Here is a 26,816-nt window from a genome sequence, read left to right as displayed (position 1 = left end):
ATTAAATGGTCTGAGCCCACATGATAGTTGATATGGACATTGGTGCACAAAGAAAGTCATGGTTAGGGAAAATTCTCTAAAGGCCACCATCACCAGAAGAGGACGATCTTCATTGCCTGTTTTTTTTTTTTTATGCCTAAACAAACTAAATAAACAAACCCTCCTCTTTTTCATGACTGAACAAATCAAATAGACAAACTTACCTTAAAGGACAACACAATTTCATACGGTATTTTTTTTTTCATTATATTCACAGAACCAACAGGCATTCCTAACAATACTGTTGCAATTAAGGGAGGGATCTGATTAAAAAAATAAATAAATAAAATGATGGCGATATTTCTTTTTGTCACCCACTCCTAACATTTAGAAAGTGCTTTTGAGATTTCAAAACCCTGAAATGTATTGTGTAGCACAATATAGTCTAAAAACAATCACCCAGCACTAGTATATATGTATGACAGGGATGTTTTTTACAATCTTGACACAGTCTATAATAAACTATTATTAAATGCTCCTTAAAAGCATAATTGTGGCTTTCTGCACTGTAATCAATTCTAACTTTTTGGCTGACATGTGTCAGAGTGATAGACAAGTTAACTCACCTGATAATATCAGGGCTCTGGTCTTTAATCCACGGCAGGGTTTTAATTCAGCATTATGTCAGTGTCTTATGTTACAAATAGAAATCTGACACTGGCAACTGACAGTGTAGCACTTAAGAAACACACAGTTAAAAGTAACATTGATTTTTCTATTCCCTTTTATTCATATATATCAAATTATATTTTATAGCTTTTCTGTTTTGCTCAAGAACACACGTAACGAATATATAGGTCATAATTCATCCACATCAAGTCATTCATTAATTCTCAAGTGTAATTACAGAAGAGGGGCACTGCACTGTTATTTTTTTCCCCCTGGAAAACAGACCATTAAAACAAGCTGTAAAGAAAATTGAAACGCGCAGGTCTCTTAAAAATAAGTCTTTATTTTGTTAAACAAAGGACTGAAGATAGTAGTTACTCTGCAGGACTGAAAATAGTTTAAGGGATCTATTGATTGTTGTTTATAAATATCACCTCCACAAAGTATAAATACATCTGAAATCCCTCTTGTACACTTTTAAGCAGTATTTCTATTAGAGGTTTTAGCATGACACTTAAAATTCCTGTAAACCAACAGCACACTCTCACACACAAACTCTAACTGGTGTACATACTAAAAGTGATTGCTTCAGAACATAATGACAACACGTCAGATTTAAAAAATATGGCACAGATATTTACATATTTTTGAGCAGAGCGTGGATGCATTAATATCTTTTTCCCATTTCGGTGCCGTGTTGAATACTCTCCTTCAACAGCAGAGGCTCAGACTTTTCTGTGTGGCCACAATATGTATAAGAGTCTCACAGAGCATCTAAACTATCAAAATACACATTAACAGGTGAGAAATACAGTTTGTGAGCACTAAAAGGTGACTACACAGAACAGGCACATTCTCAAATTGTCAAATACCTAAAACATAAACTCTAACATCACAGATATGAATCCCTTCAAAGTTCAGCTCTTTTTAAATATACTGTAGGAACAATCATGGCAATTACTGAATGTGACCCAGTGCTATATGTGACAGCTTGGCAGGGTGAGTGGTAGACTAGCATAATCTTTACTCAATTAATAGACAACGAAAGCATATTCATAAGTTACTAAATAGAACATTTTAAAAACACAAAATAGCACAGCTATAGGTCCAGGCGTTTCAGCATCTCAGTGTCACAGTGGTGAGTCATCCAAGTCTAAATTTTAAAAAAAGATCTGAAGAATATAAAATTTTTTCAGCCATTGGCAAGAGGTGACATTCCCAGCAAACGGACCGTCAACATTAGTGGTTCATAAATAAGAATAATGATAATTGGTCAAACCCTCCCTTTCCCCTGTGCTGGCAGTGACCTCCTAACAAGAACTAATCATGGACGATGGTAGGCACTCTGATATAAGTGTGACTGAGAGTTCCTTTAACACTAATGCACATGTTGCAGGTCGTTTCAAATTGTCGGGGGCTGGGGTTGCACGTCTCATTACTCCATGTCATCCTCATCAAAGATTGGTGCCTCAAAACTACACACCTCCTCGTAGGTTAATCCTGCAATGAGAAAACATTCAAGTAAATATCAGGGTTTCTACATCAGTATGGAATAAAATACCTGATTTTTTTTTATATCTAGAAATAGCAGGCATATAATTAGCCTTCTACATTTGTACGAGTACAAGAATTTTGGTGTAGAACTTTGTCGTACGTTTCCACTCTTCGATTTCCAGCTCGCGGCTCTCAAAGCTCTGGTCATAGGGCTCGGCCTCGGGCTCGTCGTCTGGGTCGTGGTACTGAGAGAAGTAGGAGTGAGCCAGAGCCTCGGCTGCTGTTATCCGTTTGTCTGTGTCCAGAACCAACATTTTCTCCAGGAGATCCACAGCTTCAAAAAAGAAAACAAAACAAAACATGCCAGTGTAAATCTCAAACTGTTTATGATCCATTTAAAATCCAGGTGTCCTGTCATGTACAGATGGCCAATATTACAAAGAAAAATCGCACTATCAAGGGGAATTTCTAAGGGAATCAACCATATCACGTTATAGGTGATGCTTTAAAACTGTCTTTTATTTTACCTTGTGGGTTGGCACCGATGAACACGTCAGTAAAGTTCCTCTTGGGCATTTGTGGCAAGGAGCTGATGTAGTTCCTGGCCTGGGTAAAAAAAAAATAAATAAAAAATACAGTAAATCAAATGTCAGCTCCCACTAACAGCAACATTCAGTACTGCCTGTTTCATAATGCTCATTTCAGGAGCGTTTTCACGCCACCAATTCTGTTCAATACAGCCACCTGCGTCAATCATTACTGCTCACTTATGACATTTCTAAATGTGGATATGACTGTATAGATCACATAATCCTGAAGGTATAGCAATACTCCAACCTATGTTTTGTCCTTCCACACACAAAAGGTTCCTCATGTATGACAAAACTGATCCATGCAGTTTACAGTACACAAGGTCCTCCTACTTCTTTTTACCGACCAAGCATGGCAGAAAATAAAGTGAAGAGGAAACTTTTTTTTTAAGACACTGACATTTCAGGTAAGCTTTTGGGTCTGGGTGAAGTGAGATGTCAAAACAATACATAGCAGCTGTTGATAGCCGTTTATAGCTTACAGCAAACATACAATGGACAGCACTGGGGATCCAAATCAGGGAGTGCAGTATAAAATCATGATGGTGTTTTTAAGACAATCTTGTTTAAACAGTTAAAGTCTAATAGCTTCAAGTATGATTTTAATATTCCTTGAAATGTATTAATTGAAAATAACAAGCCCAAAAGACCCTGTAAGAACAAAATGCCCTGCTGTCCTTATCTCCTGTCTGAAATAGGACTCTTCAAAGTGCAGACTGACAATTATTCTTTCAACTGAAATGAAAAATTAAATGAAAATACACAAATAATATATTGAGAGAAGCAAGTTTCAAGAAATGTGCAACAAACAAAGAAAACCACAGAAAATGCTGTTAGTAACTACTGTAATGCAGAATAGCCTAGCTGACTCTGAGGAGACATATTCATACAAGCACAGCAATGCTTTTGTAAACACTGTGACAATCACATGCAGCAAGCATGTCAGACACACACAAGAACTATGATTTAACTGTAAATCTTAAATCGCTGTTAGTGGCCTGTAGAGGCCGTGCTGCTCTTTACAACCAACAAGAATTTTGGGTCAACCAAGTGTTTCTCATTATATAAACCATTAACACCTTCATTACGATGTCAATGTAATATTACTGATATTTTTGTTCTACATATGGATGTTAGTATTAAAAACTGTCGACAATTTGGGGGAATACTAAGCCAAGAGCGGCAATGTTTTAGAAGCCCCACCCCCAAAAAAACAAAAACAAAAAAAAAAACAAGGAGAGTGAAAGCAGGTCCGACTGTCCTCCCGCCCCAGTCTAAAGAAAGCTGTCGTGGGTCCTGCTCACCTCGTGGCTGGGCATCCTGCTTATTAGAGATGCCGGGGGCGTTCCTGTGAGACGCATTATCTGCTGAAGCTGGTTTATGTCTATGAAGCTTGTGTCAAGGGGAGTATAGCGACAGAGCAGAGTTGGTTAAGAAGCTGCTTCTCAATCTAACATTGTGCAGCTCGACTCAAGGTGCACTGCAATGTTATGTTGAAAAGCAAACTTCAAGCTTTGAAGCAAAAAGGAGGGATTGGTAGATTAAGACGAAAGACACATCACAACACTTTGCTTTACAGTCAATCAGTGAAAGTCAGAGCTCAATCACCTGAGTCATAATCACATCGTGGCAGATCGAATTCACCCAGTTAAAGAGGAAGAAAAGCAAGTCTCAATACCACAAAGCTGAAGGGTGGAAAACATGCTGTCAGTTAGGTTATTGCACAGCAGAGTGACACGTCTGTAGCGGAGAACTTGTTAGAGAAAAACCTTGGGTAACGTTGTGAACTCACAGACTCTGAAGATATTTTCATCAAGAGCTCGGGCCCTGGTGTTCCGACGAGCAGCATGATTAGCTTCAACTGATCAATGTCTACCAGGAAGACGGTAAAGGAAGACCAGATGCTGGACAGGGGAGAACTTGTAATCCGACCGGTTAGTCTTCATTCTCCGTGTGAAACTTACTTAAAACCATTCAGTGATATTAAATATCACTCTATTTACTTTAGTTTTCACACAGGAGATGAGACAAAAGAAAACGTCTGCACAAAGAAGAGAGGATGAGGTATTTGAAATGTAAGCTGACAAAAAGGGAGGCAGCCTTGTGGTTGATTTTTTTTAGCTCAGCCATAGTCTGAAAACAGTTTCAGGGGAACAGAAAGAAAACAAAATCATGAGCACAGACACTCCAGATTGATAGGCCTATACAAAGACTGGCAGTGGTGCAGGCAGAAAAGTGGACCCGAGCCAACGATGCATACTGACGTTGTTGGAAGAGTTGAAGCACGCCAGTGGAAACATTAAAGCAAAGGGTATGTGTCAAGACAGAGGGAAGCATGGTACTACCTGTATTACATTTTTAATAGAAAGGAGGCCTCAGGCAGCATTGTGTTGCAGAGAAAAGCAGATATATTCATGACAGAAAACATAGAGGAAATATTGCAGTTTAGTTTCTGCTACTGTGCTGGCAAAAAACATCAGTCAGTATTTTCCCCAACAATGTCAATGCGTGTTTAACCTGTTTTAATTGGCAAAATGATTGTTGGAGTCTTGGCAGCTATGTGAGCTGTGTAGTTACTGTGTAGTCTCAACTTAAAAAGGATACGGTCAGTACCAGGAAACAGGGTTCTTCCAGTGAGGAGTTCTGCCATTATACACCCCACTGACCAAATATCCACTGTAACACAGAAAGCAGGACACAAATGTTAAAAACAACTCTTCTACCATGATGTGGAAGTGTTAGGGCTGTACCAAGTATCATTTTTTTAAGATACAAAGCTTAAAAACTTGTCTGTCATCATATTCTAACATAATTTCCATCAAAATAAAAATCACCATTCTCAAACAAATTCCTTAATTGGAATTAGGTAATTCATTGGATTCAATTCATTTACTTTTGTAATAGCTTTTTTTTGTCATTGTAGTTTTATAAATGTAATTGGTGGTGCTGTTAGATTACTGCTAGAGCACCTTGTTCATACAGTTACAGGTTCACTTTCTGAGTTGCAAGCTTTGGGAGATCAAACAAGCTTAAAAAAGAAATCTACCTGTCATGTTGTAATGCATCCAGTTCAGCATGATCTCTGGTGCACGGTACCAGCGCGTGGCCACGTAGCCGGTCATCTCATCATCAGTGTGCCGTGCCAAACCAAAGTCCAAAATCTGGGAGCAATTGAAGTGCAAAAAAGAAAGCTTTGCTTGCAAAATAATTCACATTTTGTGGACTGTGGATGACATTTTAAATGAGAGCAACAGTTCACTGACCTTCAGCTCACAGTCTTCATTCACCGCCAGATTACTAGGTTTCAAATCCTGAAAGCCATAAAAGTTAATTAAGTATAATATCAGTTTTGCAAATGAAAATAATTTTGGATTGACATCAGTAATCTTGTTCTGAAGAAATACTCCTTCCCTAATGAGTGTAAAAAAAAAAAAAAAAATCGCTCACTTCTTTGTTAGCATTTCAATAAAAAACATCACATCATCAACACCATGTAAAAGGTCCTGTTTTTGACTTCCCTTCAGTGTTTGCATAAGGCATGGGCTCAACTCTGCCAAGTGCAAGATGTCATAAACCCTGACACACTTCTTTTTTCTTTTTTTTCTTTTTTTAAAACCAGGGTCAAAGAAAAAGTCACATTGTCAGGAAAAATTAAATCAAACATGGCACTTACTCTATGAATGATGTCTGCTGAGTGGATATACTGAAGAGAGATTGAGGAGAGAATGTGCATTAAATAACTATCAATTTGAAGATGTAACACAAAATGTCAGAGGCAAAGAGTCAAATAATATTCTGGGAATTATGCTGATTCACTTTCTTGCCATGATAGATGGGAAGTTCAATTCCACACTCAAATCTGTCCTTTCAATGCAGGACTAGACGGCTAGTTTAATTTAGCATAAAGACTACAGACTGGGGGAAACCATTAGCCTGGCTCTTGCCGCAAGTAACAAAATCTGCCTACCAGCACTGTCAAAGCTCACTCATTAACATTTTACAGCTTGTCAGTGCAAGTGTTGCACAAACTAAAGTCTAGAAATAACAAAGTTGTAGATTTACAGGAGGTTATGTGCGGGACCATTACTTGTCTGGGCGCAGCGACTTCCTGTTGGCTAATCACCACCGTAGCCAAGGCTACAATGATTACTCAATTAATTGATCAACCGATTGAAAGAATATTAATCGCCAACTATTTCGAAAACAGATTCATCACTTCGGCTAAAATGTAAAAAATGTGTTGTTGCAGCTTCGTAAACATAAATATGTGCTGCATAGCTTTTTTGGTTTTAGACTGTTTAAACAAAAGAAGAGCTGCCACTCTGGCCTCCAGCAAATTGTGATAAGCATTTTCAGCCTTTATGTTAAGCTGAGCAAACAGGCGAGTGTTATCAAGCCTTACATCGAACAAGAAAAAAAAAAGAACGCTTAAAATAAATGTTGAACTATTACTGTAAAGGCCTCACCTTTAACCCTCTGAGGATCTGGTATATGAGAAACTGCACATGGTCATCTGTGAGTTTCTGACATTTCACTATGTTGTTGAGATCTGCTCCCATTAAGTGAGTCACCAGATACCTGCCAATCATAAAAAAAAGATCATAAACAGACACAAAAATCAGAAGGCATGTTGATGTTTTCTCTTCATTAACAGCCAGATGGATAGAAATTCTATTTGCACTTCGGACAATTTTTCCAAGACTTGTTTGCAATCTGAAACTAATTTCCCATATGGCTGTGTGAGCTTAAACCAGTTTAGCTGTTACTGCTTTTGACTATCACTGCTCTCCAGAAGCACTAAAGGGCCAAGCCCCTCACAAATGGAAAGTAATTTAACAACAAACTCAGATAAATGGGCTTAATGTGACTGCACCAGTGGATAATTCAAATCTAATCCCAGAGCTGTTTTAAAAGCCCAAACAGCACTTATGGAAGAAGGCGAGAACAGGATGCTACAGGGGCAGTTTTACAGCCAAAATACACAGAGCCATGTGCTGCTTCGTCTGTCTGCTGCTCAACAAACACCCATTTCATGAATGCTCTTCTATTCACACACAGCACCGAGAGCGAGGCCTTAAAATAGCACCCTGTTACACTTGAACTTGTTCTCAGCAGCACACAGGGACACAGACACTTGCCAAAGTTCACCCGCCTTGGAAAAAAAAGGGATAAAAATAGTGACCTCTGTTTTCCTCTCTCCTATAGAAACAGGAGCACGTCTGGATCAGCGAGGAGCCTTACCAGAGCGCTGTGACTCAGGCTATATTTTTAGAGCAGAGGGGAACCACACTCACAGCACCTGCATATCTCAGATTTTTTGTGGATATCATGCTGCAGTCAGAACAGCAGATGTGCAGATAAAGAGAGCCATATTTCCTTTGGACAACCTGCGATTCAGCATTTATTCTTCCATATAGTGTTAAAGCAACAGCATGTGTCTGTTCCCACACCACACACATTTTTTTTATCTCCATGTTTTTCTTTCTATTTTTCCTGTCTCTCAGGAACATTATGTGAACTTGTTTTGCCCCCTGTTGTCTGTGATATTATGCTAATCTTGGAGAATGGTACTCGGGCTCTTAAAATGGTTTTGCTCAGGTTTCTTGAAACCTCAGTGCTATCAAGTGAACCAGCCTGCATCTCACGTTACTAGCAAAACCACTGTGGTCCAGGATGCATCATTCTCTAAGGGACTTGCACAATGCACAACAATAGTAGGAGCAGGAGCAAGATGGATGACCTCATAACTCATATTTCTTTGTATCCAAAACACAACAAGCAACAAGCATGGACCAACTATTATAAAGTTTCCATGAAGACAGCAACGAATGAGAAGTGCTTTTTTCAAAATCACACATGCCTTGCTCTATATCTGACCTTCTTGCCAGTATTAGACCCAACAGTGACGAAGAGTTGTGTTGTAAGTATTCATAATGGTATTTCAGAGGTCTAAATTTATTGGAAAATGTTTTCTCAACAACCCTGTTGCACACATGCAGTGCTACTGGCCACAGTAAATGCACATCAGTATCTGCAAGAAATCACTAGATGTCTGCTTGTACAGGAAGCACGCAAATACGCCAAAACAAATAGCACGCCGTTAGCCGTTTTATGGTACCTCTAATAAGAAGACGACACAGGGTTCAAAATTAGGTGCGCAATGCAGCAAAAATGCTGCAGATTGAAAAAGTACTCCAACAACTGTGCATTAGACTCCTGTAAAATTGTCAGACTCATAATGAATGGCAAGTTTAAAAAAAAAAAACAAAACAAATAAAAAACAGCAGAATCAGTGACATAGTTTAATTTTGCACACATTGGACATCCCTTTCAAAAAAGGGTGTCTACATCGTTTACGATGCAATGCAACTACTGACAGTGCAGCTGTGATTTCCAAGTGTAAAATCAGTGTTACCCTTTATAAAAGGACAAATCTATTCACATCTCACACCACAGCCCATTTTTAATGTCAAACATGAAAAGATCATGTCGACACACGGCATGATAGAGAAGCTACTCTGGGATATGACTAAGAAAAAATGCAAACCTCAGCATGACTTCATTTCTCGGCATCAGCCTCAGCTGTTAGTGTCTGAGGCCTTTTTCACATTTTGCATCAAAACGCAACATGGGTGATCTAACTGTCAAAAATCTCTCAATAAAGTCATGAATGCACCTGAAATACAATCCATTATAATCGACAGGGAAGCTTGAGACATGAATGAAGGGTTTCCTGCAGTGTTTTGTAGCAAAAGTGGACGACCTCCCCTGAAACATACACCACCACAGCCAACAATTGACATGTGCGCAGAATAAAAAGTTCACTGCTCTGGTTCGGACAACAGATACTTCTCCTCAAAGTAAATGTGCAATTCATGACCCTCAGATACAAATTTCTACTTTCAAAAAATTAAAAAAGGCGCAACTGAGCAGAGCAGAGACAGGGACGTGATTCAAGTCGACGACTGGATGTGATCTGATCCGTTGTGCCTGTTTCCTTAGGTAGTGCAGTCTGTCTGGACTCCACTACCACAGAAAATGATATGTCAACAGGTCTGGAAACCCTGCATTGCAAGCACATTTCTGAACACACTCACAGATGGCCTAATTAACTCTGTAGTATTTATGCCACACAAAGAACCTGGTACAAGAGAATACAATTGATTTGCATATAACAAACTACTTGGGAAATGTTTTGAAATCCTTTGAAACCACATCACTTCATCTGTAGTTCATGACTAAGCTCAAAAATGCATCACTCTCTGCATAACATGCATGCAGTTTCCAAATTGTTAAATAAATAAATTAAATTCCAAGGAACGCTATCCCCTTGCCTCAAATCTACCCATGTCTGGGATACTGACATATTCTCACAGTATTTGCGTGGGTTTCCTCCCATACAAAATGAAATGCATGTTAGGTATTGGAAATAACGCTGCCAATGCTGCTGACTGAGACATGAAGTAGGTCTCTGGGTGCTGCACTGCCCCCTCCCCAACTGCTCCAACATAGTTAGGATGAGTCAAATGTTGAGGAATACATTTCCATACTGCGGTGTGTTAAGAATGACATAAAAAGTGAATTGAGACACTTATGTCTGGCGTCCACTTGAAATCCAACACAATATGATTTGGATTCAACTCAATCAAGTGTGTAAAGGAAAAAAGCAAGTCTGATGATTAGGTGGCTGTCTAGAGGTCAACTTCCCATTTCTAACAACTTTCAACATCCACAAACAATAACTACCTGTTCGCCAGCAAAGCAGAAAAGTTTCACAAAACCAAAAAGCAGGAAGCAAAGGGAAGGAAGCTGGTGGTGAAATAACTTGTGTAGCAGCCACAGAGTGAATAACTAAGAGAGTGGACGCTCTAAGAAATGTTCCAGTGAGTTTAGTCAGCTGGCTCGTCTCCAGGTGTTTCCCAGCCACAGTTAGGAGTGTCTGCTGCTGTGAAACTGCAGTTTGTTGAACATCGTTTTTAAATCATGTAAGAGTGCTGCTGAGGTTACTCCCGAGCCAAAGGGCAGAAGGAAACGTGGGGTGGACGTAATTAAAACATATTTAACTCACACGTCATTAAATTCCTTCAGAGAAGTGGCAGGGGTGAAGACATCTAGGAGGCCAATAACCTGCAAAAATATGAAAACCACTGTCTGTTAACAAAACAAAGCAAAATAAAGCTTTAAATAAACTACAGAAAACACAAACAGCTTAGTTGTTGACCACCAGACAGAAAAAAGGGAAGAGAGACAGATTGACTCACATTTTCATGCTTCATGTGCTTAAGCAACCGCAGCTCTCTGTATGTCCTCTTGGCATGGATAATGGACTGAAATGGCCGAGAGAGCTTCTTCACAGCTACCTTCAAACCAGTCTTCATATCATATGCAGAACTGTTGAAAAAAAGTGAACAGGCATGTAAGCTTAAATCTCATCATTAATAACACTTTTCATCACAACCCTACTTTCATATTTCTTTGTAAACATGTCCTGAATTAAAGAATAACGGTGCTGAAAATCTAGTGAACACTTTGAATGAGGAATGAATCTTAAATGAACAACAAGCTTGTCATTTCAAGGCAGATGAGAAAATATTTCTATATTATTTCGGTTAAGAATGGGCCGAGTTTGCTCTCAAAACCAAATTAGGTGCAGGGGGAGCTGCTCAAGGCTGAGGAAAAGGGCGACATCAGCAGAAAATGTCATCTCTCAGCAGATTGGGAGCAGCCCTGCAGCCTGCAGTCTGTCCTACTCTTTAAAGGCGGACTGTCTCTGAAACCAATCACTTCATCCTGCTCAGCTCATCTATCCATAATACCAGCCAGTGGACTGCCACCTGGGACACTGCAGGGTCTCAGAGACCAGTGTGATCAGGGATGCACGAGCCAAGTTGTCGCAGCTGAAATATCAAATGTTTTCCATCCAATACCAACCAATTACTGTCCTTTTTTTTTTTTTTTTTGTCAGGGCCTTAATACAAATGTGTCAAGCTAATAAAAAATGTATATCTTAAGGAAAGAAAGACGATAGGTGTGGTAATTTCACTCAATACTCAAACTCAACTCAATCTGAATGTGCAGAAAAGAGGACAGTAAATCTGTCAGAATAACCTCAACAATATGATTGAGTTATCAAAGCAGAAAAGTGGGCTTACTCAGGCCTCTTGCAAAAACATGTCAGCAATCATATTTTAATTTAAAAAAAACACACACACCTGAACTACTTTAGTGGTATCCTACACTTTTCTAGTATGATAATTTAACATGGATATACTGTAGGGTTGTAGCATAGCTGGAACAGCAGTTATAGCTGTGCACTTCCTATATAGATAAACTGGACAGAGATTTATAATAAACTTAGGGCAGAGTCCATCATGTAAACACTGCAAATATAAGCCAAGGTGCAGTTTGGAAAATAAAACAAACAAACAAAAAAAACCAATCAGTGCACTGGTGAGCTGACAGTAATCTGACCAGCAACAGATTATCCTATTGCCCAGCAACAGCACAGCTGTCCGCTTCCATTTGCAAAACAAACATCTGCCCACTAAATCAAGTGTCCCGCTGACGATGTTGTGTCCTAGATAGTATCAGCACAACCTATTTAATCACCCGCCTGATGCAAAGGGTGAAAGCTTATGAAGCACAAGTGAGGAAAATCCACCTTTCCAGTAAGGTCAAGAGGCCCAATCACTTCTCCACTGTAAATACAAAAATATCTGTGTTGCAGATTTGTTTACTTAAAATAACCGTGGTGGAGACGAGAGCCTCAAAGATGAGTAGGGCTGGAAGATATGATGAAAAGATACTGTGATAAGACTTCTTATCCTTTGGGATTTGTATGACCATTCATGCTCTGATCTTCTTGATCCACTACAGTTAGTATGTATTACAACCATCTGTACTACGGCTGCAACTAACAATTATTTACATTTATTAATCAATCTGTCATTTTTTAAGTATTAAGTAATATTTATCACGTTGTCCTCAAACGGAAGGGGCTGCAACTAGACGTTTCTCCCATGCTAATAGGGGAGTCATAAAAAACTGAATAAATCCAAATTTATCAAACTATTAAAAGCATCCATCCTCTTGGCCATCTTATCAAAGTGACTAATTAGATCAACTATCGGCCTTGGACAATGCGTTTTCCTTTTCAATGCAAGTAAATACCAGCCCCAAATATTAGTTTTCAGTCTCTTTGATTTCCAATAATCGGTCGACCCCTTCTCCTAATTTTACAGTATTAAATATTGTCAAATCATCAACACGAGGAATTGTTTTAGTAATATTTCACAGCACATTTGCATCACCCAATCCTATAGTCTCATCCTCATTTAGTCGGATTACAGCACCTGTTGGTGGGACTTTCCACCGACCGAGTAAATCAAATCACTTATTCCATGCAAATGACACTAACGTAAAACTCCGGAGAGAGGGTCGGCAGCTGCACTATGCAAGCAATCAGAAACAGAGGTTTATTAATCGGTTCAGTAACGTCAGTCGTAACTTAACGTGACCAGTGATCAGATAAAAGATTTCTCAACAGTTCAACGTTGCTGTAAGTGGGCAGTTTCCTGCAGTGTGGCTCGTCTGAACAAATTACATGAAGTTATAGACATTAACTACACGTTTTACAGGTGATAACACGAGATCGATAACAAGGCAACAGGTTTTCTTGGTGAAAGGCACATCGTGGCTCCACCTTGCTAGCCAACAATCGGGACGAGCTAACCTAACTTTAGCATCTGCAGCGAAGGCCTCGTCTAAATGAATGGAGGTTAAGTTAGGTGACCAGGCTGCGCGCACGTTCACAAACTAACATAAAGAAAAGTGATTCCGTTACCTCACGGATCCGTAGGCGCCGGAGCCAACCGGAGACAGGTTCTGGTACCGTTCCGGGACTTCCCATATCGTCTTGTTGACGTCCTGTCGATAGAACTTGGGTCTCTCTTTCTGCGACATTCCTGCAGAACCAACTGCCGACCACCGACTTGACTTTCTGCTCTGAGGTGGGTGCTCGGAGTCGTGCAGCCTGCCTTAAACTTTCCTCCAAGTTATGGAAACAGAGGCTAAATGAGATATTTGTAGTCGTTAGATAACTCTAAATGATCGACGGTGAAGGAGTCTTCTTTCTTGTGAAATGCTGCACTATCGCCTCTGCTACATGCACGTTTTAATATCTTCACGCTGTTTGTTCCCCTCTCCGCTTGCTTTCAGACAGCTCCCGAGATTTCACCCCGCTTGCGACATACTGCAAAGTCTCGCGAGAAAATGAACAGGACAGCAACGCGACCACCGTGCTGCTTTTAGGTGCTACGAGAAAAAATAAGAAAAGGATCATCCTCGTCAACATCATCAGTGCAGGAATGGTAATTCTGATACGTTACTTGAGTACAGGTACCAGAGAAAAATGTGAAACTGATCTAAGAAAAATGTGAGATTTAATTAGGAATAAAGTTGACGTTCGAACATTTTAACGCACCGAATTACTATCAGCAAAGTGCTCTTAAAGTATCGCAAGAAAAAATATTCCTGATGCGTCTGTCAGTGTTTTATCATTACATCAACAGCATTTTGGTATTTAGGATTGGTATTCATTTTATATATATTTTTATATATATATATTTTTTTTTAAAGCAGATACCGTTGGTTGTTGGTTGGTTCTTAGTAATATAACAACATAACAACACAATACATTTATAGGATGATCACATGTTTTACTTTTATAACTAATCTTGCCTGTCAGATGAGTGTAAAATGAATAAATATTCAATTCAATATTTTATTCCAAATAGTAGTGAAGTAGAAGTTTAAAATAGCAGATAATATATGTACTTCAAGTGCATTATATGCAGAAATATACATTTTCATGTACTGATATCATGTGTTTTGGTTTGACCATGTAGATATTAAAACATGTATATTCAGAATGTGTTTGTTATTATACCAATATTTGGTAATATCCAAAACATTGATTACATTTGCATAATCTTTTTTTGAGTAAGTAAAAATTCCCTCTGTAGTTCTTTTAATTAAATCAACAACCACAAAAATACTTTTGAGCCATTTTTTTTTTTTTTTACCAAAATCACATTAAAAAACACACAGAAACATATAAAGTAGTATCATACAAGTCTTAAAATATTATATAATATATGAAGTGATATAATTATTTTCATGTTCTACTATGATCTCACCAAAAGGACCTGAAGGCACGGAAGTCATTCTTAATTACTACAAATGCACATTTGTTGTTTTTAATTGTAGAAAATGTCTTTACCTCACAAAAAACAAGTTTATCTCATAAACAGAAAACATTACCAAAGGCTATAGCAAACAGAAATTACATTACTGCAAATAACATTATTAGCCTGATCTGGGGAGTAAATATAATAAAGAAAACGGATAGCCTAATATAAAATAAAACATGAGAAGAGAAAAAATATGTGAAAAAAATTAAATGAAATATACACTCACAGTTATGTAAAATGTACTCTTCCTCACACATCTACAACAATTTTAACATAAGTCACACTTTGGCTCTCATATAACTTTGAAATTCATCATAAGGTTTTAAAAACACAGAGTTTCCCCAATATGGAGACTTTGTACTGCAACATTGGTTTGGCAACCCAACATGAAAAATACAGTAAATGTCACGAAATGATCACTCTTTACATTATTACAAATCTCAAAGAAATCTTTTGTAATAAATAAAACTGCCCATCTCTGTTTTCTTTGACTCTGTCGGAGCTGCACTGACGTCAAACCAAACATGTAAAATTCAACATGTCCTCTGTGATTTGGGCAAGATATCTGACCATCCTCTCATCTAATCATCGTCAGAGTCGTCCTCCTCTCTGTGCTGGCGTGAAGATGAAGACTTAAGTGGAACTGAATCAAATCCATCTGATGACCTCTGAAAACATTCAACACAAATCATTAAAAGTTGCCTCATGCACAGTTCACTATGTGTGTGAATGGAGTTATTACTGACCTCTCTTGAGTATGACCTCATTTTGCTGAAGACGGACCTCTTGCTGAGGTACATGATGTCGTCCTCTGCGTCCTCTCCCTCCATTATTGCACAGCTGTCTGCAGTGGGCAGCTCACACTCTTTACCCCCCGAGTTCATCATCAGCTTGGAGTACTTATACTGCAACCTGCAAGGCAGGGAATGACAAGATCTTGTTAATGTGTGTCACAATTTCTTCCTTAGATTAACTTTAGGTTTTATTTTTAATCTTATTTGAAGAGCAAAGCACAGTGGCCTCACTTGCGCGTCTTCTTCCAGAAATAGCAGCTGATAGTGATGAGCAGCACAGCAGCGACTGTTCCCGTGGAAACACCAAACTTGAGCCAGAAATCAAGAGTCACACAAGCGCTGACTTTTTGTGCTGGTAATGACTCTCCTCCGTAACACTGCAACGGCTGCTGCCACACGTAAGTGGTCCTCTGAGACACAACACACAAATAGATAGATTTGGTCACACGTCAGTTACCTTCTTGAATGTTTTTAGTATTTTCCATAGAGGAATAGTTTCGACATTTTGGAAAATACACCCACTTGAGGTGGAGAGTTAGATGGTAAGATGGATTCAACCTAGACTCGCAAAACATCCTTTTTGGGGCTAAATTATGGAATAAATTAGGATTTTCACACTGTCTTGTTTATTATTTAAAACTGGTTTTCCCTGCTGTCAAGCCTGATGTTTTTTTCTCTCAACACAAAAAGACTCTGTGATGGGCCTGTGATGGATTTGTTGGGTTGTCTGTGCAGCACTACCTGTATTCCCTGGATGCAAGCGCTGACAATCTCTCTGTAGTGGTGTTTGGTGCAGAGTGGGCACGCATGCTGGCTCTCCCACAGGAAGTGGAAAGTACAACCATCACACGTCCCCTCTGAACAGTTACTGTGGAAGAAAACAAGATAAGAGAGATGTTTACAACCATTACGAGACAAAAGTGATCTCAGAGGAGTCCATTTATCTTTTGACTCACAGAGCTCAGTATGTGACATATTAGTGCTGTTGTTGTACAGTATATATGTCAAACCACATGTTGTCTGGACAACTCTTGTAAGGCCTGGTTCGGTCAGATACCTCGGCAGCATGATGAGATCTTTAGTGGTCACTGTGGGATTGCATCTTAGTCTGATGGCGGCTGACCTGCCCTGTTTGCAAGCCTGAGTCGTCTCACTTGACCTGAGGACATCATAAACATGACGACAATAAGGCCTAAACTTCCACCATGTGACATATTCTAAGGCTGTCTTTGATTGTAAATGATATTTCCTAATCAAACAAATGGTCATCATCAAATATCTGCCATAAAAACACAGAATTGAAAGCACTGCAATGAATGAATGAATGAAAGAAAATAAATAAGAACGTGTGATCTTACTTACTTATAATAGAATATGACATCCTGAAGACCGGACGCAGCTGGAAACAGCCAGTTTGGAGAGGAGATGCCATTCAGGGTTGTGTCAGTGGTCACACCTTCAGAATAAGAATACATGCACACAAGATAAACCAGGGGTTTTAACCTCTTTGCCAACAATGAAGGAATGTCTATTTACAACATTTGTCACAGGTTGCAGATATCAGTAAGATGTGGTGTGTCTAGTCAAAGAGGGATTTGTCTTTTTTAAACTCTTGTTCAAATCATTTCAAGCCTGCAGATGTAAATACAATATATGAAATGAAATTAGACAGTAATGAGACTGTAATCAGAGTTAGCAGTCATGCTAGCAGCTCTAGGAGGCTGTGCTTAGGTTTAGTTGGCACCCTGCCCGAACATATTCTTCTCTTTTCCCATTTTTTCTCTTTCTTATTTTATTTGTTTGTTTTCCTGAGTTGGTGTCGTAGTTATCTTGTTAATCATTAATCTCATTACATAAAAAATGTACTGTGGACACTGAGGTATATAACTGTTGCAATAAAGTATTCAAAAACAATTCTGGCAGATTTGGCAGACCCCTGTAGTAATAATCAAACAACCCCTCAGATTCAGCTTAGGATGGCTCATGGAGTGTTAGGAACCACTTTAAAAAATGCATCGATCCTATTTGAAGTACATAAGTGAATTAAATTCACTGTCACAGTCTAGATATGACCCTACGTCCCAGCAGACAATTACACCAAAAAATAGCTATAGCTAACTATAGCTATTATTAACCACAGCAAATAGCAACACAAGTACTAGTGGTCATGAAAAAACAGAAGAGTCGTTTAAAACGCATCCATTGACGGCCCACACTAAATGTTACATACAGCCCAGAGGCAGTCGAGGTGAGGAAGTCAGGATGATCCAATCCAAGGAGTGAATGTGACAAATCTGGTGCTTGTTTGGAGCGCTGACACTGAGAAATAAGAAAGTGGCACATCCAGATGCAAAACACCACCAACGTGTGTGGGTTTACATAAAACACAGAGGATGTGTCACACAGCACCAGTGAATGTTGACCTTAATTATAATGTGGTGCTTGATGTCTCATAAATGATATCCTCTGATTTAAAGCACCAGACAGCTGCAGCCGCTATTCCGTACCGATGAGTGAGTCACCAATGAGGAAAGGTTGGGAGGACACCACGCTCTGGCTCCTGATGTCCGAGGGGACCACGGTGGACTGACAGATGTAACCTCTGACCTCTCTCCCACTCTCTGTTACATTGTCCACACAGGTGGCCAGCACTCTGCCCTGTAAGACAGACGCAGCAGGTTTTTAACACGCGTCAAACTAATTTCTTCACAAACCTCGCCAGGATGTCAGCTTCTCACCTCTTTCCCACACAGACCCAGATTAAAGCTGTGGAAGTATCTCAGGCCTTTGCTGGTGAAGCGGGGGCTGCTGTGGAAGCCGGAGACGTTGGCCAGAGGAGAGAAGTCATAGTGCAGCGGCGCTCCCCCTGCTGTCTGCACGTCCAACACACAGTCACTCAGGCAAGCTGTGTGGGCCTGGAGGATGGAGAGATAGGTACATTTAGATTAGACATGACACATCAGTAATCTCAGGTGCCAGCTGTGTGAAACCCAAATATAACAACTGGTTACACATCAGCTGTGTCGTACATTTGTTTGTACTGCTTTATATGTTTGTCTTCATGTTGATTGTTTCACATTGGGGGGGGGCACTCGATATTGGTCACTTCCTGCGCATTTCATTTCTTAAGTTATGGTTTACTTCCCAGTCATTATGTGCTCTTGGGTAGGAGGGTAGGATCGCAGCGTTACTTCAAGATACAAGTTTTACAAGGTTTTTAGAAATGCTGAGTTCATGAGTCCTAATTTTCCGATGCAGCTCCACCTTATTTTTGGACAAGCCACTAAAAAGTTTTGTTTTTCCACATTTTTTATGTCCAATAATATATTTTCTTAAATGCATCCATCAGTGATTACGATGTAATTTTTTTTTTATTATTATCATTTTTAATTTGGGTTTTTAAGTAAGTATAGAGAGAAAGAGTCTCAAAATACAGTTTATAATTACTGAGTATTTGTGGAAAGTTAACTCTCTCTCAGGTTGTAAAAGCCCCCAAAATTCTTAGTAAGAACAGTGAAGACATGACCTCTGTGAGCTGCATAGATTTATGATCTGATACATTTAGTCAGTATTAAGACTTTTTCAGTGGAAAGGATTTCGTCTTACCTTGTTTGTCTCTGTGTTTGGTCCGCACTGAACACAAGCCACCTTTCCCACAGGCTGATCGGCCCTGACGAAGGTGTTTGGCGGGCAGCTCCTACACACTCCTGTCCTGTTGACCATGTAGTGTCCCGCTGGGCAGGGAACACAGGCGGAGCCAGCCTTGGTGGAGCTCAGGGCGCAGCGGCGACACTGTGAGGCCACGCCTCCGAGCACGTTGGTGATGTGGATGGAGTAGATCTTTGCAACATCAGCACTGTATCTCCTCTCCTGATGGAAGAGAAACACGAGGTATCGATCAGCAGTTGTTTCGCAGGCAGTGTGGTGGTCTGTGCTGCAGAGGCTTTTCTAAAATGGTCACAAAGCTCCAGACTGCCCTCTGGAGCTCAGCGCAATAACAGGAAAAACTCATTTAGAAACATTTAGCAAATCAGCAAAAGCAAACATTACGTAGCAAATTTTAGTCACTATCTAAATAATTTACAGCCATTACATGTAAATTCATTTATATCATCTGTAACTAAATTGGTACCTTATTTTCTTTCCCTCTTGACATTAACATAAACTCCTTTATAATGGCTAATATTTCCTTTTGCATGTTGTTTTTGTAAACTTTAAAAGCAGAAATAATTAAGTGTTAACAAAGGGAGAGCACATGAATAATTACAGACACAAAGTGCACAGACTTACACATATGATGAAGACAAGTTAAATTCACTTTTTGCCCATCTATTCTTTCAAAATTGATTTTTAAGGCTGAGGGAGTGAAGCTGTGGGAGGGTCAGAGATCAAGAGTGATATTCAGGGCGAATGATTGTGTCTCACCATGTTGAAATCCTCTGTTCGTTGAAATGTCCAGGTGAAGCTGGTGGTGCTGTTACTCTGGACCAGGTAGGAGTACGACTGTTTCCTGCTGGTGCCTCTCCACTGCTCCACAACATCATTATTCCACTGATTATAACCCTGCAGACAAATACACTCACTCCATATGTGTTCATACTGACGTCAAGCTGTACTTCTTTATATGCTTACATCCTGGAGAAGTACGTGAGAATAAACATTGAACATTTCCTCTCACCGCCAGGAAGAAAAATTTGCAGTCGGCTGAACAGACGGTCTCAAAGACGAAGGTGATGCGAGACAGTTCACTCCTCTCGCTGTCAGCGGTCATAGACTGAGGCAGCCTGTGGAAACAAGTTTGTTCAGAACTGGGAGATAGTCTATACATATATATGCTTTTAGTGTGATATCCTTTAAGAGACATGTTTGTCTTCACCTGTATCCAGGAACACTGAGGGTGAGCATCAGGTAGTCTGTGTCCTGATCCCCGGGGGTCGTGTAGACATACTCGCCAGCCACCTCCCATGCTGTCATCACCGATAAAAAAAATATATATATTAACACACTTCCACGCTTTCTCTCTGGCAGTGCAGACGCTCACAACAATTCAGGTGGACGTAAATCACTCCAAAAGAATAAATATTTGACCTTGGAAACAGCAGTTTGACTAAAGAATCTTAACTCAAAGTGAACCTTACTGCCAAATACCAGACTTATTTCATGAGAGAAACATAATTTATTCTCTAGCTCTTTTTCTTCCTTTTATCTTCTAGATGACTGCTTTCTGTGAGTTCAGCTGTGCTATTCTGGTGAACCTCTGTGCCTCACCAGTGATCTGTTGGGAGTTGCTGAACTCTCGGTGGAAGACGGCGCTCCTCATGTTCTTCGGCATCGTGTTCCACCATTTGTACTCGAAACCCACCACTGGCTCTGAGCCAACAGGGCACTCGGAACACGCTGCAAGTAAATAATATGTTATTATGTCAGGGTACACATGTATTAAAACAGGAATGTGAACACACTGCAAGGTCACCTTAATTAATTATTTGGAGAAAAGGACCGGAGCACACCTTTGATGGTGCAATCAGACCAACATTTCAACACTTCTTAGTGTGCTCCAGTGCCTTTAATTCATTCTTCGCTGAATGTTTTCTGTCATTAGTGTCTGGATAGATTAAAGAAAATGTGGCGGGCGTGGCTCAGAAAATGGAGTGACAAAATGCTATATAAATATATAAATGGAGCCATTTGATTTTTAATTCTTTTACAGTCCCCACTTAACATACTATATCAATCTGAAGTCAGGAAGTCTAATCAACTTGATTTTTACAGCGGATGTGGCATTTCAATCAAGCGTGGCGCAAAGGTTGTATTTCTACTTTTATTAACATTTAAACACTGATCATTTAATCAAATCACCATCTTTGTTAAGCACTGGGGATGTTGAGCATTAATTGTGAGAACTTAAGCGATTAAAAATGTTTTCATCTACAATCAAAGACGGCCACAAATACAATATCTTGTTACAGAATACAAATACTTGCTCATCAAGTAATTCAAAGTAAACTACAAAATACTGATATTTGAAAAAGTTTTTAATTAAATACAAGTAATTTGACGGGAACTCCACAATTCAGAAGAAAGTCATTATTAAACATTGTTAAAGTCATTCATTTGTGGTATTTAGTTTATCATTCAAGTAACTTTGTGTTTATCTGTTCCTTTAACTCTCACTGTAGCCTACTGCTTTGCATCGAACGTAGATCACTGGTTAAAACAGTTTTCCTAATGAGAAAACTTATTTTATAGTGATTAACCAGTCATCGATTGATAAGTTAGCTGACTATCAACTAAAGAAATTGCTTAAAATGTACATCCCTAGTACCGAGTGTAAGAGAGAGTGTGAGGAGTGTACTGATTCTGCACCTGTTCCGTTTGAGTAGAAACCTTTGTCGCAGGGTTCACAGGTGGAGGAGCTGGTGACAAAGAAGCCCGGGTTACATGGAGGACAGGTTTGCTTATCCCCTGATGCCGGCAGCTTCACAGCCCCTTTGACAGTCTCACTGCAGATCTTAGGCTCGATCCACTTGTACATGATCTGAGTCTGAGACACACACATCGAGCCAGACGTGAATACATGGAAGAAGCCACTAGTGGTTCTGCGGCACACAATCAACCCAGACCATTTATATTCAAAGAAACCTAATCATTACACCAGATGGCTGCTGGACAGTGAGATCTCTGCCTGGGTTCACCTCTACTGACCCGGCCGCCCTCACACACTTCTTGTTTGTACCTTACCTTTCCCTCAGAGTCACATGGGGTGTGGGTGTAGAAGTAGTCACTGTTTGTACACACAGGTCTCGGTTTGCAGCTCGCTGAACCAGCCTCTGGTAAAAGAAAAAAAAAAAGAAGCCGAGCCCATTGGAAAACACACAGTTCACATTAAGATCCACGGATACCTCACACAGTCTTTGAACACGTATGTAAGCAGTAAATGCTGTATTTGCATGCAGATGGCTTTGCATGTGTGTGTGGTGACTTGCAAATCCGGAACGGCTGTAAGATCAAGAGCTAATTATATGACTAGTCCTTGTGGGCATCAGAAATGTAAACACGCATACCTGCATATTTATCTCGATCACACTGATGGCAAACAGTGGCACCCTTGTTGGAGAAGGTATCAGCAGGGCAGGGGGTACAGCGGGCAGATCCCTGTTTTGCACTGTGGGTGCCGGGTTTACAATGGAAACACTCTGACGTGTAGGCCACCCCTGAAAGAAACCCACCAGTCACCTTGTAATCATTAACAGGGAAATGGAGTTGAGGGTTAAGTGAATGTTTAAAACCATACGCCATTATCTACCTGAGATGGCAATGTTTCTTAACATCACAGGTTTGACAGCACTGCCCACGAGGGTATACGTTGTGGCTCTCCAGTATAGCACATTATTACCGCTGTTCAGCTCAACCTGCACAAATGTGAACATGAGAAAGGAAGCACAACTCCAGCAAATGACAACCAGATGCTTCACAAATCTATACTCAAACAAACCCTGTGTTTGCTCCAGCTGCTCTCAGAGATCTTGATCCACCGGCTCTGAGAGTCTGTAGACTGACACTGGTCATTCTGAACCTACGGGAGGTGGACAAACAAGCCAGAGATGACCGAATATCCGCCCAGAAAACCGCCACCTTTCGCAACATCAACTGCCACTTTTAAAAAACAAAACTTACAAAGAACTCAAAGTAGATGCTGTTGTCGGGGTAGAAGTATTCAAAGGACACAGTTCCAGGTTTCTTCAGGCTCACAGCGTAGGACAGCGTCGCCGTGCACTCATCTGTGTTTGAGGCGATGTGATCACCCTTCGGTGTCCAGGTGGAGCTGGAGAAAAACATCAGCAGCAACAATAGTTTGTTGACCAGAGGTGGCAAAAGCACACACAGTCTTTACTGAAGTAGAGGTGCAGATAGACTCTGGTAAAAGTAGAGGTAGAAGCAGGTGCTCAAAGTATAAAAGTAAAAAGTATCCCTCTGTAGGACATTTCTGTGCAAAGCCAACTGAACCTCATGTCGTATTAATATATTCTAAAGGATTTGTGTGAGCTGTTTGTGAACGTACTGAGCTAGGCGATTGTTGAGCGCCATTCTCAGATTAATATTTTCCCTAACATTGCCTTAAAACTGAAGTAACACACCTGTTGTAAGGAGTAGAAAGTACAGATGTTTGTGTTAAAATGTAATACTCAAGTAAAGTACAGATACCTGAAAAATCTACTTAAGTACAGTAATAAAGTAAATGGACATTGTTACTTTCCACCTCTGCTGGTGACACAGTGAGAGCTTTGACTGATCAGTAACACTAATTTGCTTTATCAAGAACCTGCTTTTAAAGAATAAGGAAGTCAGTGGTGCACTCACTTGGAGCAGTCTGTGACGACGTCCTCGCCGTTCGTGTTCACCCCTTGGGTGACAAAACCAGATGGCAGGCTGTCCCACTCGTCAAAGGCCACGCCGGTGCCCAGCGAGTAGGTGCCAGCAGCGCACTTCTGGCACTGCTGCGACTGCATGTTGAGGTACTCCCCCTCACTACAGGAAAAGGCTGTGAGAAGAGGAAAGAGGGAGAAGCCAAGGTGTCGTGGGGATGTGAAAAACATGACAAGGAACAGATGGAGGGTAAAACGTGTAAACAATTACACATTTTAACAAAACTCATGGTGTATAAAGTGAAATGTAAGGCGAGGACACTCACTGCACTGAGTGCCTTTGACAGGATCTGGGAGGCCTGTGCATATGTCGGCCTTGTTGGGAACCGCCACTCTCCATCGTGACCCGAGTGCGTCACACTCTGTGTACTCAAAGTGATAATCTGACTGCAGGGACAAAACACAGGTGTAAGTTTCTCACAGTTTGATATAAGCACACTGACAGAAGCACGTCAAGTACATTTTTATTGACACATAAAGATTCAGGTCAGCATGCGTGCGTAAAGCTACTGGAGCTGTTATCAAAATGGGTTCAAGAGGTGGTTTTGTTACTTTGGAATTTCTCTCATACACCAGGCCAGCCTCTTTTCCAAATAAAAGTTGCAGGTAATATTTGCCCAGGAAGTCGTCTCAACTGTTGTTTTAATCTCACTCATCAAGGATGTGCTGCAGAATCCCTTCAGGGTTTATTGACTCAGCAAGGGGGAGAAGAATGCTGATTCGTCCGATCCTTTTGTAAACATGTCACTGGAGTGTTGTCGGAGGACGTTTGGAGACAGCAGGAGCTCAGGTGCAAAGCTTTTGCTGTATTTGCCTGTCGTGCTTTGACGCCTTTTTGGAGACATTTATAGAGGTTGACTGACAAACACCGACCCAGCCCTAATGTAATCTGAGATGTGACATAACACTAAAGATTATCTTGTTGATGTGACACCCTCTGAAACAGGCCATGAGCACACTGACTGCACAGCAGGCTGTAATATTCCAAGGAAAGACACTCGGGAGGCTAATCCATGCCCACACGCGACCTTGTGGGATTAATAGTTAACAGAAACACAGCGGCAGCGCTCCTCTGAGTCTGCCCTTTCTTGATTAGAGCTGCTACATTAGCTGTGGTTGGGGTATCGGATGAACGCTTTCTGGGCGGGAGGCTCTGATGTAAAAATGCATCAAACTGGAGATGTGCTCAAGCCTAATGCCTCCTTTAAACAAACATGAGGAAACCACGGCAACAGGACATAATGACCGCTGAGCCTCATGGTCAGCAGACTGGCATGGAAACAACCTCATCTGATGAAAATGGATGCAACCAAACCATCCCACACAGTATTAGCCAAATAGACTCAAAAGAAAAGACTACAGGTGTGTGTTTTTATCTTTCCCCCCACAACTTTGGTATCTTAACTCCACTCCACACACGCTTTGATAATGTCCTGAGTATGCTGATAAAATGGAACGTTTTGAGTATTATCAAAAGGTGCTGTCGTATGCAAACTGAAACCAGATATAGACGGGCGAGGAGAGCACAGCGGTGTAACATATGGAAGCTGCAGTACAGTAAGCGAGTGAACAACACTGAGGCAGGCAGAAGGGACTAAATTCAAACATATGTTCTTTTTCCCACGCACAATATGTGAAGGGGGCCAAAGACAGCACCGTTTGGTTTGTGCCAATTCATAACTCCCATCTGAAAATACACACTTTTTCATTTTTACTTTATTTTTCAGGCTGAAGTTGATGCTCCAGCCATGAAACATTTAAAGATAGCACTTGAACAGGTTATTTGGATTTTCTGACATATGTTTAACTGATGCCATTTAAGAGGCTTTAGGTCAACTTTATTTTATTTATTTTTTAATGCCTCAAACTTGCGAGAAACGCATTTCCCTTTTTGCTGGATTAAATTAAGTTTTTCACCTGCAATTCACCTGAATAAACTTAAAAATGCACATTCAAATTGTCATGACATAAACAAGTGACACGTGTGAGTAAGCTTACCACGGGATGGGTTCTTATTCATAATGGCAAAATGGAAAACAATAAGGCAACATGAATCTCCTCACCTCTTTGCACATGGGCAAATCCGCAGAGGTCTGTGCTATAAGCAACCACAGTAAGAAGTGGCTCAGGTGACCTGGGCCTCGCTGCATCGTCGCCTCCTGTCAGTGTCGAAGTGATGGAGACGGAGGAGCAGAGCTGACCTGCACCCTCAGGTGCTGCCCAGACTGGCGGCTGGGGGCGTGGCTTCAAACGAACAAGCGGTGAGCAAACACTGGATGGTGATTGGCTGATGTGCCTGCTGCTGCTAAAGGAATATGATGCCAGTATTTGGACATTTACAATAGAAGTCCTTTTCCCCTTCTTTTCCCGCTTTTATTTAAAAGAGAACAGTTTAAGAAGACTTGAGGTAAACCAAACATTAGTGGGACGACGTAACAACAAATAGTTTAAAAAATGTCAAGACAGTTATGTCAATTTTGACAATTTTACATACTGGTATAGCGGTTAGATAGGGGGGAAAAATGTTTTAAAATATCCGTCAAGAAAAAAATAAAAATTGAATTGTGGGGAGAGGGAAACATCCGCAAACTATTTTCGTTCGAAAGGTTTAAC

The 26,816-nt window shown here is 40.4% G+C and overlaps 2 protein-coding genes and 2 long non-coding RNA genes across 6 annotated transcripts; 2 read left to right on the top strand and 2 right to left on the bottom strand.

Moving 5' to 3' along the window:
* Window positions 1–971: 971 nt before the first annotated feature.
* mapk14a (mitogen-activated protein kinase 14a) lies at window positions 972–13,967 on the bottom strand. Of its 3 annotated transcripts, none has more exons than XM_037104672.1 (12): window positions 13,576–13,961; window positions 10,994–11,123; window positions 10,801–10,859; window positions 7,199–7,310; window positions 6,406–6,435; window positions 5,996–6,043; window positions 5,779–5,893; window positions 5,337–5,408; window positions 4,525–4,604; window positions 2,670–2,748; window positions 2,303–2,476; window positions 972–2,148 (listed from the first exon to the last, which is right to left on the bottom strand). In XM_037104672.1, the coding sequence occupies exons 1-12, from the start codon at window positions 13,692–13,694 to the stop codon at window positions 2,084–2,086; spliced, it is 1,083 nt and encodes a 360-aa protein (XP_036960567.1). In that variant the 5' UTR covers window positions 13,695–13,961; the 3' UTR covers window positions 972–2,083. The 3 variants fall into 3 exon arrangements, with proteins under 3 accessions (XP_036960567.1, XP_036960566.1, XP_036960568.1); XM_037104671.1 differs by lacking the exon at window positions 4,525–4,604 and adding an exon at window positions 4,037–4,116 and having other exon boundaries at window positions 13,576–13,958; XM_037104673.1 differs by lacking the exons at window positions 972–2,148; window positions 2,303–2,476; window positions 2,670–2,748 and adding an exon at window positions 4,126–4,417 and having other exon boundaries at window positions 13,576–13,967.
* Window positions 13,176–19,532, top strand: LOC119023054. Its single transcript, XR_005076152.1, has 5 exons — window positions 13,176–13,290; window positions 16,027–16,175; window positions 18,255–18,437; window positions 18,531–18,711; window positions 19,422–19,532. It is a non-coding gene; the product is annotated as an uncharacterized LOC119023054 (long non-coding RNA).
* Window positions 13,978–15,700, top strand: LOC119023053. Its single transcript, XR_005076151.1, has 2 exons — window positions 13,978–14,101; window positions 15,579–15,700. It is a non-coding gene; the product is annotated as an uncharacterized LOC119023053 (long non-coding RNA).
* elapor1 (endosome-lysosome associated apoptosis and autophagy regulator 1) lies at window positions 14,501–26,666 on the bottom strand. The gene is made up of 22 exons (XM_037104668.1): window positions 26,267–26,666; window positions 24,470–24,590; window positions 24,139–24,319; window positions 23,455–23,602; window positions 23,273–23,353; window positions 23,084–23,189; window positions 22,842–22,991; window positions 22,519–22,607; window positions 22,144–22,321; window positions 21,046–21,174; window positions 20,654–20,744; window positions 20,456–20,561; window positions 20,203–20,340; window positions 19,384–19,647; window positions 18,516–18,692; window positions 18,285–18,435; window positions 17,140–17,233; window positions 16,835–16,936; window positions 16,519–16,645; window positions 16,009–16,187; window positions 15,730–15,895; window positions 14,501–15,651 (listed from the first exon to the last, which is right to left on the bottom strand). Exons 1-22 carry the CDS (start codon window positions 26,351–26,353, stop codon window positions 15,565–15,567), a joined length of 2,952 nt encoding a protein of 983 aa, XP_036960563.1. The 5' UTR covers window positions 26,354–26,666; the 3' UTR covers window positions 14,501–15,564.
* Window positions 26,667–26,816: the final 150 nt, after the last annotated feature.

This window comes from Acanthopagrus latus, chromosome 7 (genome assembly GCF_904848185.1).
Source record: "Acanthopagrus latus isolate v.2019 chromosome 7, fAcaLat1.1, whole genome shotgun sequence".
Classification (NCBI taxonomy): Eukaryota; Metazoa; Chordata; class Actinopteri; order Spariformes; family Sparidae; genus Acanthopagrus; species Acanthopagrus latus.
Note: the sequence above shows the minus strand (reverse complement) of the source record. Positions and strands in the feature narration are given on the sequence as shown.